We start from the raw sequence: 18,721 nt of genomic DNA, 5'->3' as shown, positions 1-18,721 counted from the left end.
TTTTTCAGAACCAAATTACTAACTGGACAACCTAAATGGATTAGCATGAGTAATATGCTAATGATATAAAAATAAAAGTTGTCAAAATTTTATAAGTAACAATGAATAATCAAGACAAATAATAGGGGTACAAAATTAAAAAGATTTGAGGACTTGTAGAATTATCCTAATTACAGATTAAAAAGGGAATCATGCCATTGAAGAGAATGTGAAAATAAATAAATAAAAATTATGGATTGATTGATTTAAAAAAATCAAGAAAGGCATAATCAGAGAAGACTATCTGAGAAGTTCTTAAAAGAATATCAATGACAACGAGTATCTCAAATTTTTTCTTTTTTTTTCTGTAAAATTTCAGAACCAAAATTCTTTAGACCCCAGCATTTATTTTCACAGGAACAATATATTTTACTATGCTACCATGAACCTTGAAGTCAATGCCCTCGATTCCAATGGATAATAGTTTCATTAATTTGTTTGTGCTTTTTTTTTTGCGGTAAATAGATGAAAACTTTGAGTTCCTTGAATTCTTTAAAGCGCCTAATATCATCAGTTACTGGAAACTCAAAAAATAGAGAAGCATTTTATTAGAATCGGACCAAAAAATTTATTTGAAATACCATAACAACATTTATGAACAACCAACTGTTATACTGCTCATCATGTTACAGTTACACTAATATAGTGCTCATGGGAATGCATTCCTATTGAAATTTTGCTTTTTCTTTATCTTCTGTGAAATTTTATTAGTTTAGACGTTATAAGGACTAGTGTTAAAGGCGCACCCAGTGTGTGCAATTTAGAAATAATTATTGATTTTTATGAATATATTAATATTATTTTTACAAAAATAAATTTTATATAAATTCTTCATGAAAAAAAAATTACAATTTATTAGTAATTTTTTCTTTAATACAGTTATAGTTAATTTGATAGTTGCTGTATCTAAGGGAGTTATAGGAGATTATATTAGCAAATATGATTAGGTGGTTGGGGTAAAAATTAATTTTTTTAAGAGCAAAATTGGAAGTTCAAAAAATGACACAAAATGTTTATCCCAACTGCCACCTCTCTCCTTTTACTGTTTTATGGATATTTGGTGTGCTCATCCTTTTTTTTTCTTTTTGGTTGGTTGTAATTTGGGTCCTACATTCAAGTGTTTTCAATAATTGAAGCATATAAAGGGAAAAATTTGAGAAACCACAACAATTCATTTACAGGTTATATAAATCAGTAAACAGGAATAGTATAAAAAAGATGAACAAAATGGCTACAAGCACAGCCATGGTATTTAGAAACATTCAGCATTGAGAATTTCATAGCAATATTCTCATTCAACACTAATGAAAAGGGAATCGACATGAGGGTTTTCTACCTTGATATTCGTCAATTTTAAATAGGTATTACAATTAGCTATGAGGTGGCCGATTTAAGATTTAGTTGATAGAGGTTGACAAGAAACTATACAAACTGTGATAGAATACAGATGTATTTTGCAACATCTAGAAATAATTGAAAGTTGAAAATTTCCATTTTTTCCCCTCTAAATGTTGGTAATAACCCATTAAGAATAGTACCAGTAAGAACCGGCAATGCATGATTTCATAAATTAGATCCAAGCTCGACACAGATTGATCCGCATCATGTGAACCTTTTTCTTGGTCATAAGCCACTGACATCTAAAAACTAACGAGCATACATTACTTTACACCGACTGAGGCCATCAGGTCTTCGTACTCTGGATCACTCTCCTGTTTCTGAATCTTTGCTCTGTTACTGCTTAAATGAGTATTAAGAGAAACAGATGTTGGCGAGAAGGGATCATACACTTGCTGTACTCCAGAAGCTCTAGAAGATAGCCCAGCAGCAGGTTGAAAGGAAATATTACTGTTAATATGTTGATTTGGAGCAACAAAACTTGGCGGCCTAGTTGCCGATGGAGGGTAGTTTTGCTGAATTTGCATTGGGCCCCCTGCTCGAGGAATTCCATCTGCATTGACGAATGGGGGATCTAAATTGAAGTTTCTTGGTTGCAGTAGAGGAGCAGCATTCGAACCTGGAAATGGTGCATGCCTAGGTGGACCCAGAAGCGCTGTTGGACTACTGGGAAAGTTAACAGACGTTTGAGCTCTAGGCTGCATCATTTGATTGCCAACATTAGGCCTAGAAAACCCTGGATTTGCAGGTGGTAGTCTCAACATGTGCATTCCTGGCTGAACAGGTGAAATCTGAGATTCCTGATATGGCTGTGCTGATTGATTTGGATGTAAAAGTATAGGTTGAGTATTTGGTCTATGAGCAACTTCAAGGGCTGGATTGTGTGGCCGGTGAGGCTGAAAAGTAAAATCATTTGAGCTGGGTTGCTGTGGTCTGGGAGCAGTCATATTTGCAGGGTTAATGGCATTAAAACTGACAGCACCAGCAGGACCAGAATTAGGAATTCCTGAAGCTGGATGTAGTAGTGTTGATGAAGATGTCACTGGTGAAAGAAGAGGGGTGGATCCTGGTACCACATTGGGAGATGAATTAGGTATCACAGCTCGTGGCATAACAGACTGCATGGGACCAGGTACTTTTGCTGCTGAAGGTAGTGGAGAAAGTGAAAGCCCCTGTTGGAAGTGGGAACTAGAGTTGAAGTATGGGACATTTGCGGGATGATTAACTGCAGCACCAGCTGACTGCAAAGCAGATTGCTGGGTAATTGGAAAGATATTTGGCGGTGCAGCTCTGGACACAGCCAAAGGATGAGAAGCCATGGAGGGGTGGCCCTGCAGACCAGTTGTTGCAGGGGTCATTGACATCATATTTCCAGCTCCAATGGATGTTGGAGTGTTCACTGGTACTATAGATGATCCAGCATAAGGTGGCTGGTAAGAAATAGATATTGAACTCCCAAACTGGGTGGGCCCAGTTGGTGCTGACTGGTTAGTAGATAATTGTGGTGATGTGACATTTGATTGAATAGGTGCAGGTTGTGAAGCTGACAAAGGTGGCGGATGTGAAATGTATGGCCTCTGCAGAACTTGTGGTTGCTGTGGCCCGGAGGTAATAAGTGAAGGATTCTGGGGAACCGGAGTAAATCCCACTGTGACAACTGGCCGAGGACCAAATATTGGCAGCATACTTGAGGGATTGAACTGTGATGGAGACAAATGGACAGGAGCCGCAGCAAAACCTGATGATGGAAAGGCATGTGTCTGAGGTGCACCCACAGGAAACCAAGGCCCTGAGTACTGCTGAAAGTGATTAGGTGAAGGTGCTGGTCCAGATCCTACACTTGGCTGAGCCACTCCACTTGCCACACCAGCAGGCACATTAGTACCAGGTGTGCCTTGACTCGGAGCACCACTATTCACATTGTCACCAGATGTTGCAGTTGATGTTACAGTAATGGAAGCAGGATTCCCCTGAAAAGTCTAACAATTACTAAGTTATTTTCGTACAAAGAATGGCATGAAGAAGTAAATTACTCTAAATGACCTTAAGAAGATATTAGCAATCATAACTGACTAATATTCTACGATCTTAAAGTTCAGGAGACTCACCGAAACTGGGGTGACTAGCAGTTCAATAAGAGCCACCGCAGCATCAATCTTTTCATATGTGTCAGCTGATACATGAACGTGCAACTCATCATAACTACCACATGTTTCATTACCATCAGGAGTAGTAACTTCAACCTGGAGAGTGATAAGAATAATAGCAGAGAAAAACATAAAGAGAAGCCCATGCATATCATCATGCAGCCCATCGCATGTACCAGCGTAAACAAAAGAGAAATAAATACCCAAGCTGATGCTCTGGATAATTACTAAAAAAGGGGCGAGAATCATATGCATGCAGGACCTAGTGAAACAGGACAAGAAATATAGCAAGGCAACTTGGGGCAGCCACATTACCTTTTCTCCAGTAACTGCTCTTGTTCCATAAACTCGTACTTTAGCTCCAGTTTCCTGATCTCAAAGTAAACAACCAGTGAATTTTTCACACAGAATTATAATTGCATACTATAAATAATTGTGGCAGTAATATAATATTAGCACAGAGGGCATATGCCGATATAAACCTTTTCCAGTCGCTTTTGAGTGTCATTTGCTGGCCCAAAAATTAAACCAACCATATTATATGCAGCATTCTCTTTAATCTGCACATAGACAGAGCAAAAACCAATACGAGGAATGTCATCAGCAAATCCCAGAAGTGTCCAATATTAGTTCTGCATGCAAGAAATTAAAAACAACTGTGACATTAGAAAAAGTGTGGCCTCTTTCTTTCTCTAGTTTCTCAAGCAAGAGTGGGATGGAGGAGACCCAAGAGTACAGTGTGTCTCTTCTTGTATCAATAAAGATTTGAAATCCAAACCAATAGGTAGGCACATGACTACATGTGTATGATCCACAAGAATGTCCATGGTCATCCTACTGCAAAATAAGTGTAAGCTTTATTCCTATTAATTTGTGAAACGAATAGACCCAACAAAACTTCAAAGGAACTCAGTAGTCAGTGATGTACTAGTTTCAAACCATCTTCACCACTCAGCAAGGCTAGAAAGTAAACAATTTCGATATCCAACATATCCACCTTTCCATATGAATGAAATCCTTATCTCTCAGCACACATAATATTAACAAATCATCTTTCTTGGAAGTCTAACTTCTTAATGATCTCACTCTAGATCCTCCAAAAAATTAAGATGTCCGCATAGATAATGTATTTCACCTAAGAGGTAACATTCAGTGTCCTTGTTAAGGTCTTGTTAAATAAAATAATAACTCAAACAGGAATTTGACCAACGGTAAACAAAGTTCTCATTTGATTATACCTCTACCCAGTATAAGAAAAGCTTTGTCACTTAAGCCCTGCTTTGAGAACCAACCATATAACTGAAGAAAATAAGTTGAAAGACTACTGCCAGACAACATATGAACAAATAGGCAAACACCAAAAAAAATTATAGAAAATTTCTGTCGAAAATATTATCCCCCATGATTATGGGAGATATTATCGCCCATGATTATGGGATTTTATTGCTTATGATCAATCAAGTTTGAATAGATTAACTAAAATAAAAGATAGGATGTGAGTTGATTACGTAATCCCTAAAATCATGATTCTGTTACCTTAAGTTGTGGCAGAATTGTGAAAGGGTTGCCCTATAAATGTCTACCTTGTAAGCATATTCCGAGTGTGGGAAAATAAAAAAAGCAGAGTTTTGTTTATTTCCTTTTCGTTTTTAAAGTTTACATAGTATCAGAGCTCCGGCTCTGTACCAATTCCTGTCCATGAATTACTGAGCAGCCATGACTGGATCCAAGGAGTCTACTGCTCACACAAGAGAAGACTCATTCTCATCTTCAGTAATTACCCAAACTACGGATTACACTGCTTCAAATTCTCCTTCCCTGCAAATAACCGTTCATAAATTAAATGGTTCCAATTATCTGGAATGGGCTCAATCCGTAAAACTTGCTATTGATGGCAGAGGTAAACTCGGCCACATTACTGGAGAAATTCAACAACCAGCTGCTGAAGATCCCAATTTGAAGAGATGGTGGTATTCAGAGAACTCTCTAGTTATTGCTTGGTTGATAAACTCTATGGAATTAGCGATAGGAAAGCTACATTTATTTTTGCCCACAGCCAAAGATGTGTGGGACGCTGTCTGGGATATGTATTCCGATGTAAAGAATTCGTCTCAAATTTTCAATCTCAAAGACGAAATTGTGGAAATTAAGAAAAGAAGACAGAGATGTTACAACCTATTACAATCCGATGGTAACTTTATGGCAGGAATTGGATCTTTGTTATGAGGACGAATCGGACTGCCCTGCAGACAGTGTTTGATATAAGAAATGGGAGGAGAACGACAGAGTCTATGTCTTCCTGGCCGAACTAAATCAAGAACTTGATGAGGTGCGAGGTCGTATTTTGGGCAAGAAGTCTCTTCCCTCCATTCGTGAAGTATTTTTTGAGGTCAGGAGAGAAGAATCAAGGCATAAGGTGATGCTAAAGTCCAAGGTAGAGTGTGAAGTTGAGAGTTCAGCATTGGTTTCTAAGGGGACAGATTTGGACGGAGATAGAAGCCTTGGTGTGAACACTGTAAAAAGTCGTGGCACACAAAGGACACGTGCTAGGAATTACATGGGAAACCTTCGAATTTCAAGAAGAAAATGGAGGTGATAGCAAGGCGTTGCAGACTGTGAACGAGGATTCTCAAAAGCAACAAACCGACTCTGAGACACTGACCTTCACAAAGGAACAATTAAGCCAATTGTACAAACTCTTTAAGTCTCCACAATTTTCAACCACTGAGCAAAAAAGCTTCACTCCCTTCTGCTCTTTTGCTAAAAATGGTAATCATTTTATTGTTCCTCTTTCATGTAAAACATCAAATGCATCTTGTGCACGAGTTTTATGGGTTATTGATTTTGGGGCCACTGATCATATGACCAATTCGTCACAATTATTTTCAACTTACAGTCCATGTGCAGGCAATAAGAGGGTCAAGATTGCTAATGGATCATTATCCATTAGAGCTGGCATAGGTTCCGTTGTCATCTCTCCTACTCAAACACTTCATAGAGTTCTTCATGTTCCAAATTTATCTTGCAATTTGCTGTCCATAAGTAAATTAACTAGGGATCTCAAGTGTCGGATTAATTTTTTTCCCTTCTTTCTATGAGTTTCAGGAACAGACCACGGGAAGAATGATTGGATGCGCTAGAGAAAATGGGGGACTTTACTTCCTTGAAGATGGATCAAATGTGACAATACCAATCAAAAACACATGTTACAAGTCTGTGTCTATTACTAGTAATAAAGAGATTACGATATGGCACTTTAGACTAGAACATCCTAGTTTTTATTACTTGAAATATTTATTGTCAGCTTTGTTTAAGAATAAGGATTCATCTTCCTTTCAATGTGAAATCTACGAATTGGCTAAACATCATCGGTCTACATCTTCTATACAACCTTATCAACCCTCAAAACCATTTTTTCTATTACATACTGATGTTTGGGGTCCCTCTAGAATTTCAACTCAGTTTGGAAAAAAATGGTTTGTTACATTCATTGTTGATCACATGAGAGTTTGTTGGGTGTATTTATTAAGAGAGAAATCAGAGGTTGCAAGTGTGTTTCAAAATTTCTACTGCATGGTTCTGACCCAATTTCAAGAAAAAGTCAAAATTGCACAGATTGACAATGGAAAAGAATATTTCAATAAAATTTTCGGAAGTTTCTTTCTTGAAAAAGGGATTGTGCATTAAAGCTCCTGCAATGATGCTCCACAACAGAATGGGGTAATTGAAAGAAAAAATAAACATCTTTTAGAAGTGGCAAGGGCATTACTTTTTTCAAGAAATGTTCCTAAATATCTATGGGATGAAGCAATTTTAACTGCTACATATCTCATAAACAAAATGCCCTCAAGAACATTGAATTTACAAACTCCTTTGAATTTTTTCAAAACACTTTATCCCATTTCTTGATTAACATATGAAATCTCACAAAAGGTGTTTGGGTGCATAGCCTTTGTTCACAATCATGAACAGGGTCAAAGTAAGTTAGATATTCGAGCAAGAAAACGCATTTTTGTTGGATATGCACCCACGCAAAATGGGCATAAATGCTTTGATCCTATTTCACAAAAAAATGTTTGTAACCATAGATGTAACAATTTTTAAAGATAAACCCTTATTGCAGATCCTCTTCAGGCAGGGATTCGGCATATAGAAGAACTTAGAGAAGATGATGATGTTTTTTGTACTGAAAATCAAATTCCTAATCAAATTTTGTTGATAGGGGGAATTGATTTTACTAATTTTTTAGAAAAATCTACAGCACAATTTCCTCGACAAAAATCTTTTCAAGATAACAATCCTGAAAAATCAAATGACTCTTCAATTTACCTGTCAAAAGGATTTTGAAAAACTTGAAAAAATTGATCAAGGATTAAAAGAGGGTCCCTTGTCTTTAGTGCCAATAATAGAGTCAAATTCTTTTAGTGAAAGACATGGGAACGTAACTGGAAAAAACCTGAACCCTATGTCAGGAAAAATTATTGAGGAAAAGAAAAAGATCCCCCATCTCTTCACAACAAGGAATCCAAACCTAGGGTAGAATTTGATGTGTTTGAGTCCTCAGATAAAGTTTCCTCTGATTCAAAGATTGCTCATTTGGATCTTCCTATTGCACTCCAAAAGGGAGTGCGTTCTTGTACCAAACACCCCATAACTAACTATGTCTCTTATGAAAAGAGATCCCCTACTTTCTTGACATTTACTTCACAACTTTCTTCTGTGGAAATTCCAAAGAATGTACAGGAAGCATTACAAGTTCCAGAGTGGAGAAAGGCTATTGAAGAGGAGATGCATGCTCTTGAGAAGAATCAAACATGGGAAGTAACAAACCTGTCACAAGGTAAAAAAAAACAATAGGGTGTAAATGGGTCTCTACCATCAAGTATAATTTCGATGAGACATTGGAATGGTACAAAGCTCAATTCGTGGCTAAAGGGTTTACTCAAACCTACAGGATCAACTATCTTGAAACCTTTGCTCCAGTGGCAAAATTATACACTATCAGGGAGCTTCTCTCAATGGTAGTAAACCTTGATTGGCCACTACAATAACTTGATGTAAAGAATGCATTTTTAAATGGAGATCTGGAGGAAGAGGTGTACATGAATTCTCCCCCTGGATTTGAAGGGAAGTTTCAGTTTAGAATTTGCAAGCTAAAAAAATCGATATATGGTCTCAAACAATCTCCTAGGGCCTGGTTTGAATTTACTAGGTCAGTAAAGGATCATGGCTATACCCAAGTTCAGAGTAATCACACCATGTTTGTTAAACACTCCAAAGACAGGAAGATAGCAGTACTCATTGTGTACTTGGATGATATCATTTTCACAAGATATGACTTAACTGAGATGGAGCGGTTGAAGAAAAGTCTTGCTTCTAGTTTTGAAATCAAAAATTTGGGAACACTACGATATTTCTTAGGAATGGAGGTAACTCGGTCCAGAAAGGGCATGGTTGTGTCCCAAGGTAAGTATGTTTTGGATCTTTTAAGGAAACAGGGATAAGTGGATGTCGACTTGCAGACACTCCTATGGATCCGAATCACAAGTTAGTAGATCTAAAAGATGGAACACCAGTTGATACTGCTCGATACCAAAAGTTAGTGGGCAAGCTAATTTACTTGGCTCACACTCGTCCTGATATAGCCTTTTCAGTGAGTGTTGTGAGCCAGTTTATGCACTCTTTGTGTGAAGAGCACCTTGATGCAGTATATCGAATTCTGAGGTACTTAAAAAGCACTCCAGGAAAGGGATTGTTCTTTAAAAGGAGAGATCGAAGAACCATTGAAGCTTATACAGATACTGATTGGGCAGGATCAGTCATTGATAAAAGATCAACCTCGGGGTATTGTAAATTTGTATGGGGCAATTTGGTTACTTGGAGAAGTAAGAAACCAAGTGTTGTAGCTCGTACTAGTGCAGAGGTAGAGTACCGGCTATGGCTCATGGTGTGTCTCAGGTGTTACGGCTAAAGAGAGTTTTAGAGGAGCTGAAAAGACCTATTGAACTTCCAATGAGGCTCTATTGTGATAACTAGGCAGCAATTAGCATAGCTCATAATCCCATGCAACATGATAGAACCAAACATATTAAGATTGACCGCCACTTTATAAAAGAGAAACTTGAAGGAGGAATTATCTGCATGTCATTCATTCCATCAGCTCAGCAGATAGCTGACATTCTCACCAAAAGGGCTCTCTAGACCAAATTTTGAACTTCTTACAAGCAAGTTGGGCATGATAAATATATACGCACTAACTTGAGGGGGAGTGTCGAAGATATTATCTCCCATGATTATGGGATTTTATTGCTTAAGATCAATCAAGTTTGAATAGATTAACTAAAATAAAAGATAGGCTATGAGTTGATTACGTAATCCCTAAAATCATGGTTCTATTACCTTAAGTTGTGGCAGAATTGTGATAGGGTTACCCTATAAATGTCTACCTTATAAGCATATTCTGAGTGTGGGAAAATAAAAAAAGCAGAGTTCTGTTTATTTCCTTTTTTTTTTTTTACAATTTCCAATCTTGCAATCATGCAAATATGGTAAGTTTGCTGTTATCTTCACCAACTATATGCCAAAATGTAGACAAGCCATACTCTTCTTAGAAATTCTGAACTCCATAAAGGCTAGCTCTCCACATTTTTTGTTCTTTCAGCATCCACTTACCATCAATTAGACCACAAGAAGAAATCAGTAGCAGTACATGACTCGATGAGACCAAGATATCGAAGCAAAAGGACAGTTACTGTGAAATGCATCCCATCTCCGAAAGATAAACTAAGTCTGTAGCCTAATGGAATGAGATGAGCAGATTAAGCATAATTATATTAATACAGCCCCAGCCAAAATGTCCCATCCACTCACAATTAGAGGGAACGAGGGGGCAGAAGGGGAAGCATCCACCTCAAAGAATAAACATAGATAGATAGATAGATAGAAAATTAAGCTAATAAACATATAACATATTACCATAATACAAAGCCATATTTCCAGGGTCCTATTGTCCTCAAATCACCTCCAGTTTGAATTGCTTCAATTATGTTTTCATCACACAATAAGACTTTGATGTGCACTACTTTAATGCTTCAGAATCACTTTTGTGATTCAGACTTCTATTCTCTATTTCATACCACAATGCCCAATCTGACAAAATTAAATTGTGATCAACCTGGCAATAGTTATAGATGATATGGAGGCCAACTATATTCTAGCATGACAACTACTAATTTTAACTCCTTGCCTGCTACCTCAAATGTTTCCAGTGAATAATTGAAACATTCAAATATAGCCGCAATTCAGAGAAAGGCTATTTTCAATCTTTATTTCTTATTTCTCTTTTTCTTTCCCTAGAAAGCCAGATTGTGTTCTAGTTATAATGCATAAACAGGCAACAAAGTGCTAAAACCATCACATCAGTAAACTCTACTGACTTACAGGGATCGGAACTTTTGCCTCTTTCAGCACAGGTTTATAATCAGCAGGAACCTTGTAGCTCGGATTTAACTTCAGTATTTCACCTAAAAACCATCAAGAATACAGTAAATATATATATACACACACACACACATAATACAGATACAGGAAGAATTATCTAAAAGATTCATGTTGATGGTACCAGTAGCATCGCGCCTTTCAAGCTCCAATAGCTCCAATTCCTACAGAGAAATATAATGGTGTAAGTGCAACCCAAGCTACCCAGGTCAGATAGTGTACTTCAAAGTTTACCTGAGCTTCAAGCTGACGATCTGAAAATTTGTGCTCCTCAGTTTGAAATGGTGACGATAAATCTTGGTTTTCCTCAGTCTCCAACTTTCCAAGTCTCAGCTGTTGTGCTATTTGGTCCACCCGAGTCTGCCCAAAATTTGTGTCGCCACACAGGCAGCAATATCACTTAGTCAGACCGAGCATGAGAAGTGATTGCAAACCATTCGCAGAGAATAGAATGACAGTTTAGCACCACAAGGGATGCTGGTAGATTTTCAATTGCCTCCCAGCAATAATAAATTGCTTCCAAATTTGGTCTATAAATGCCTCCAACCTATTTCTAGAATTTTTTGAACTATAACCTCCCTACGATCCCCTTCAACCTTTCCTCCTGTTAACGATTCAAGAATCATTTTGAAGACCTTCTCGATTTTATCTACTTCTTCAGCCACACAAACCCAAATTTTTTTGTCAAAATGTCCAACAATTTGTTCATTTTTGTAAACGGCTTTAGCTAGAGTTGTTTTGCCTAATCCACCCATGCCAGTTATGGGAATAACTGAAATAACACTTTCAGATTCGGTCAACAACTTCTTAACTATTTCTGATTCATCCTCGTCTCTTCCTAGGACATCTCCTCGAACGATAGTAGAGTCGGTCTGTCGGCTTGTTGTGGCTCCAGAAGCAATAGTAGGGAATGCATCTTCAACTTGGTGCTTGTAGGCCAGTCCCAAACCTTCTGCATCCCGATGGATCCTTTGAAGGTTCGTGTTGATCTCCCTGATCATTGAACCCAACCTCCAACGAAAACCAATTTTATTAAAGAATGAAAAGCAGAAGAATACCTTCTTTTTCGTGAGTTGATTTCGATACTTCACCTTCCGACGAAGATTTTCACAGTTGAGCTCGTCCAGCACATTGTCAGCTTTGAAAACCTCTTCTTCCAGCTGCTTGAGCCAAATTTTCACGTCTGAGCTATGCATTTGCTCGTCGGCACCAGCCAAGAAGCCTCGAATCATTTCAGCAGATTTGTTGAGTCTCTCCAGCTCCGTTGGGAATTCACGAACCAGATTAACATGATCAGCGGCAAGGGAAACAACCGACTGCAATGCAACCTGAATAGTAGCACTAACAGCAGTATCAGCCATTTTTTCTCGCTTGGGATTGGAATTAGGATGAAAGTGTTCTGCAATGGTGATGGGGGGATGCTTTCTGCGATGAGACAAGGAAGGATATGGTTCAACTTTGGCAACTAAGGGCAGCAAGGAGGCTAAAACTTGCGGGAATGAAATTTTTCCACACAACTTTTTGCGCTTCCAAATTTTTCCACTTTTTGCAAAGCTACACTCTAAAGAGGAGACTTCCTGGAAGTTGCCAACAATTCGTAGCCACACCTTGTTGCCGACAAGTTGTCACATCTGCAGCATATAGCCAACCTTCAATTTGCAGCTGAGTCAACAAAGGCCTCATTCGGTAAATTCACACCCCACGCAAGGAAGGGTCCATTTATTTGTAGCATACTTCAACGATACTGCACAATCCATCGCCCAAGTTTCAACAGGAAAACAACCTCTCTTATCTACTTTCCTGTTGATAGTAGAAGCGCTCTTTTGGATTTTCAGATAAAAGGATAGAATCATCAATGGAGGGTACTGTCAAATGCTCAGCAAATTATGTACCTCTGACGCCCATAAGTTTCTTGGAGCGTTCGGCAATTGTATACAGAGACAGGATTTCAGTAGTGTATGGCGATTTAAAGTTCACTTGGGCAGAAACTCGTGGCAGGTGCGCCAGACTCGCTTCTGCTCTTCACTCCCTCGGAATCTCCCGTCATGATGTTGTAAGTTCCCATTTAATCCTTGAATTTTCTGGGCTTTCTTTGTTATTCACAATTTACCTGCATTTTCTTCTTGTCCAGTTCGTTTTGTTTTCTTTAATTTCTATGCTTCAATTTGTTCTGTAATTAAAAGTCCTTCAATTTGTTCTGTTGTTGGTTAATTATCACGATTGAATCTTTTTTTTTTTGGATTGTAATTTTCTTCTGATTACTTGGTTGTTGGGAGCTAGTTGGAATGTTAAAAATGATTTCTGCCTTTGTTTGGAATGATATCATCTGGGTATTTTTTGTCTCTATCAATCATTGCACGGGTTGTTGAATAGACATGCATTGACATCATTACTATAGATTGATTCCATTTCAATGAGCCCACAAGGGACCAACTGCCCCTTATATATATTTTTTTGGTGGGTCATTTTCATGCCTCAATTCAGTGACTTTGTAGTAGTCGGAGGTTTAATTATGCAATTTATTGCTGTTACCCAACTCTAAATTCTTTCAACCTTTTTCTTTTTTATTTTGTTAAAAAAAAAAAAAGAAAGGTCGCATGGATATGGTGGGGGAAGGGGAATTTGGCACCTAATGGAACCAGATTACTTGAAACCTGTAAAAGACATGCTAACCTATCAAGAAGCTTTTGAGTGTCTGGAGCATTATAGTAAAGATATCACTATGAAATTGCTAACTTATGGAATTGTGCATTTGAGGGTCAATTTTGGTTTCTCAGCAGCCATTTACGACAGAGTTTGTCGAACACTACTTTCCTAGCAAGTACGCTACAAAAATGTTGACCTTTTGTATTTGAATAGGTCTAATCTTGATATCTGAACTTCAGGTGCTTTTTCAAGTTTGAATGTAGCTTCAAGCATCTCTGGTGCTAATATCTGTGTGCTTTAACCATTGGAATGTTTTGGCAAAGTTCTTTGAATCCTGCAGTCTAGCTATGTCTTGCTGTTCAGTTATGGTACAATGATGAGGTTCCTTTCTTGATAAGTATACCAGAAATTCCATCTGCTGGTTAATGATACTTCTGATAGAGGACTTGATGAGCTGGAAGTAATACTTCTGCTGGCTGAAAATATTTCTGCTGGTTTGTGATGAGGCTAAAAGTAAACGTTTTGTTATAGAACATTGAGTGCCTAGAAGATCTTCTAAATCAAGTCTTGTCACATGCTTAAATTTGAAAGTAAGGTTGAGTTTCCTAAGATATAGGTACACTGAATTAGCTAGACCTGAGGGCTTGAGCTTTATGAAAAGCTTGAAACTTTGAATTCAACTTGTCCATGGCCTATTGAATGGACTCCTCCACATTTCTCCCTAAAATATTGTCAAGTTATACACAGAGCACACTAGAACTCGTCAAGTGTAGCTGAAAACATGAACTACCTCAGAACCTTAAAACTTTTCTTTCCTTTCTTAGATTTCCCTGTATTTCATGGATTACAAGTCAAACAGTTTGCGTGCATATGCAACAGAAGACTGTGTTCTCTTGTCTAAACCACCTGATGTGGTGTGTCTAGGGATGGCAACGGGGCGGAGTTGGAGCGGGGGACCCCTCCCCCTCCCCCACCCCTTGCCCCGTTGCCTATTAATTCCCCCCGACCCCCGCCCCATCCCCCGCCTCCCACTCGCCCCGCTTCCACCTGCGGGGTTAATAAAATTGTCGTCGCGGGGTTAATAAAATTTTATTATAGTTAAATTTTAATAAATTATCAAATACTAAAATATCAATACATCATCAAGTTATTATTCATTGTAATTTTACAATTGAAACTCATAAAAACAATCAAACAAAAGTTATTTGAATACAATCCAACATGATGAAATAAATACAACTAAAATAGTCAAGTTTTCACTTTTTGTACAAATACAATCACTAATTCATTATTGTGTTTGTGCTTTTTTTCGAGAAAAAAGTGTTATTCTATTAAGTGTAATTAGAAATTTAGTATAAATGTATTAGTAAATTTAGTATAACTAATTAATAAATTATATTAGTAGACATGTCTAATTATTCATATAACTGATAATATCAATTATATTGCATACATTAATATATATTATATAATATATCTAACTAATAATATCATTATCATAAGTTTATAACTAATTAAATTACATATTATATATATTTATTTATATATATATACTTTTTTTTTGCAGGTGGCGGGGCAGGGGATGGGGCGGGGGCGGGGGGAATTTTTTCCCCTCTCAATATACGTCATGATTCAGCAATGGTGTCGACATTGCTAAAACACTCAGGTGCAAAAGCCATTTTTGTTGATTATCAGTTACTTCATATTGCAGAAGGGGCATTAGGAATTCTACTAAAGACAAGCAGCAAGACGCCTAAATTAGTTGTGATTCCTGACCAAGCTAGCTCATCTTCCAGGGTTAGTGACATGTATTTCAATAATGACAATTTAGAGTACGAATCTTTCTTGGCATCAGGAAGACCAGACTTTGAGGTTATAAGGCCACATGATGAGTGGGATCCTATTGCTTTGAATTACACTTCAGGTACAACATCAAGCCCCAAAGGTGTTGTCTACAGTAGAAGTGGCAATTTGGATTGAGATCCATTTATCCATCCATATAATCCATAATTAAATGGATAATGGATTATCCATTTATAGTATTGGTTTTAAATGGTTGATCAAAGTAAAACCATTAAATTAAATGGATTTATATGGATTATCCACAAAAATCATATATATCCATTTACTTAAAAACCAAATAAAAGAGAGGGAAAGGAAATGACTAAAAAAGGAGCCATCCTAAAATTGCTGTTGGGGTGTGAAAAAGCCGTTCCCGTGAATGGTAACCAACCCTGAAACTGAATGTTGGGGTTTACTGCTGAACTAATTAATTATTCCTTTGTTTCTTCTTCTAAACTCCACAGTACGTGGGATTTCGATTGGCTTTGAAGAGGTCAGGACAAAGGGAACATGGCCTGCTTGGTACACCCATGCACCTGATTACTAGATGTTGAGCTCAAAAGTCATCCGTGGCTTTAGTAGTAGACATTGCAAGTGTTGTGTGAGTACGAATAAAAGCCAGTGTTGGTATTTTTGTAGATACCCTACAAACGGTCTATGCAGGACTTCTATTGTTTGGGCTAGTTTGCAATATATGGCTACTCTGTAATATGTAATATATATATACATATATATATAATAATAATAATAATAATAATTTCAGATAGTTTTTTAGTGAAATGAAGGTTCATTTTGCTTGAATTTACATCCGTGGTATTTTGTGGCTTGAATTTACAAGAAATGGTAATACAAAAAAAAAAGTAACAAAAATATTTAAATGGATTATAAATGGATAATTGGTTTTTATTTAATCCATTTAGATCCATCCATTTAGATCCATTTATTAAATGGATCTAAATGGATTGGATAAATTTCATCCACCATCCATTAAGTCAAAACCAATTATGAACCATTTATCCATATTGCCACCTCTAGTCTACAGTCACAGAGGAGCCTACCTCAATTCTCTGGCAGCTGCTCTTTTAAACGAAATGCCATCCATGCCTGTTTATTTGTGTACTGTTCTGATGTTCCATTGCAATGGCTGGTGCCTTACTTGGGCCGTTGCAGCACAGGGCGGCACAAATGTTTGTCTAAGAAATGTAACTGCAAAAGGGATTTTTGAGTGCATAGCTAAGCACCAAGTGAGCCACATGGGTGGTGCACCTACAGTATTAAATATGATAATTAATGCACCGTCTGTTGATCGGAGACTGCTTCTAGGAAAAGTGATAGTGATGACAGGCGCTGCCCCCCTCCTCCTCATGTACTTTTTAAGATGGAGGAGCTGGGATTCAATGTTACTCATTCCTATGGCTTGACCGAAACATAGGATCCTGGAACAGTTTGCACTTGGAAACCTGAGTGGAATTCACTACCACCTGATGCAAAGGCCAAGGTCAAGGCTCGTCAAGGGTTGCACCACCTTGGCATGGAAGAACTCGATATCAAAGATCCAGAAACAATGCAAAGCGTACCACCGGACACAAAAACAAGGGGTGAGGTGATGTTCAGAGGCAACACCATCATGAATGGATACTTTAAGGATAGTAAAGCAACAGCTGATGCTTTTAAAGGTGGATGGTTTCGAAGTGGGGACGTGGGGGTGAGACACCCTGATGGATACATAGAATTAAAAGATCGATCCAAAGACATTATCATCTCAGGAGGGGAGAATATTAGCTCGATTGAGGTGGAATCAGTGATTTATAGCCATCCCGCAGTTCTGGAAGCTGCAGTTGTTGGAAGACCAGATGATTATTGGGGTGAAACACCTTGTGCATTTGTCAAATTGAAGGATGATTGTAATGCAAATGCAGATGAAATTATCAAGTATTGCCGTGATCATTTGCCACATTATATGGCTCCACGAACTGTTGTTTTTGAGGAATTGCCAAAAACTTCAACAGGAAAAATACAAAAATTTGTTCTCCGCCAGAAAGCCAAAGACATGGGAAGTCTTTCAAGGACCAGCAGATTATAGCATTTCCGTCATCTGCAAACTAACAATGTAAACTTCCACCACCTGGTTCTGTTTTTAATTAAGACTGTTGTCACATCACAATTGATCCCTCACCAAGAACTTGATCCTGTTGGCTTTTTGGAGTGAAGGTGGAATATTGAGGATTTGATCCGGTACAAGGAAGTGAAAGGCATTTAATATCTTCTTAATCTATTCCAAGGCGAGATTATAATGAGTTAAATGTCAAGACTTGAGTTGTATTTGATCAACCATATAATGTGCTTTAGTTTAATATGAGATCAGCATTCCATCATAGGAGAAATGTACGACTGTATTAAGGCAAACTTGTCTAACATAGTTTTGATGCAAGCTTGGGGCATATTAAAGGATTAAATTCGTCAATCAGTCTGAATGAGCAAATCTTGTTTATTCTTTGACAACATCTACTACGAAGACTTCAACTAAAAAGTGTTAGTGTTAAAATGAAGTTGTCTCAGGTAATTTAAGATTGGAGACTTGCTGCAGCAGCTTTGCCAATGATTTGCTAGTCAGTAAATCAAGAATCGAGGAGACAATGGTCCAATCACGTCTCAAAGGACTTCAGCTTGTTTGAATTACAAATGACCTAAAACATATAGGAGATTCTTTCAGTTTTACAAGTAGTTATTGAACAAACGTGCAGCGCTCTTCACATTTTCCAGCTAGTTTAGTCGCATATCATGACCATGGTTCGCCGTCGCGGGTCGCGGTCACGTCGCGGTCTCGATTGTTCCACATCCGTCGCGGCATATCGGTTAAATATCGGGTGATACGCACATTATAGTGTATAAAATTTTTTTCAAAATCTGAAAAATTGACTAAAAATAGAAAATACCATTAAAAACACAATTATCAAATTAAATTTACTAAATACCTACATTATCATATATAGTTACTGATTATTAAATAAAATAATACTGTCATTACCATAAGGGCCTATAGCATTAGTAATAAATGATTTTAGAATCAAATGTACATTCTAATTCTATTTTATATGAGATAAATAATTATATATAAGAATAAAATTATCATATCTTACATAATACAATAC

The 18,721-nt window shown here is 37.5% G+C and overlaps 1 protein-coding gene and 1 pseudogene across 2 annotated transcripts; one reads left to right on the top strand and one right to left on the bottom strand.

The window, feature by feature from the left end:
• Positions 1–1,307: 1,307 nt before the first annotated feature.
• On the bottom strand, positions 1,308–11,546 carry LOC140007903 (uncharacterized). 2 transcript variants are annotated; one of them, XM_072051586.1, is made up of 7 exons: positions 11,316–11,546; positions 11,206–11,245; positions 11,025–11,107; positions 4,067–4,144; positions 3,900–3,953; positions 3,546–3,680; positions 1,308–3,407 (listed from the first exon to the last, which is right to left on the bottom strand). In XM_072051586.1, exons 4-7 carry the CDS (start codon positions 4,118–4,120, stop codon positions 1,701–1,703), a joined length of 1,950 nt encoding a protein of 649 aa, XP_071907687.1. In that variant the 5' UTR covers positions 4,121–4,144; positions 11,025–11,107; positions 11,206–11,245; positions 11,316–11,546; the 3' UTR covers positions 1,308–1,700. The 2 variants fall into 2 exon arrangements, with proteins under 2 accessions (XP_071907687.1, XP_071907681.1); XM_072051580.1 differs by having other exon boundaries at positions 1,308–3,416; positions 11,316–11,543.
• Positions 11,547–12,790: 1,244 nt separating this feature from the next.
• Positions 12,791–17,944, top strand: LOC140009700 (butanoate--CoA ligase AAE1-like; annotated as a pseudogene).
• The last annotated feature ends 777 nt before the right edge of the window (positions 17,945–18,721 follow it).

The sequence above is a fragment of the Coffea arabica genome, chromosome 1e (assembly GCF_036785885.1).
Source record: "Coffea arabica cultivar ET-39 chromosome 1e, Coffea Arabica ET-39 HiFi, whole genome shotgun sequence".
Taxonomy (NCBI): Eukaryota; Viridiplantae; Streptophyta; class Magnoliopsida; order Gentianales; family Rubiaceae; genus Coffea; species Coffea arabica.
Note: the sequence above shows the minus strand (reverse complement) of the source record. Positions and strands in the feature narration are given on the sequence as shown.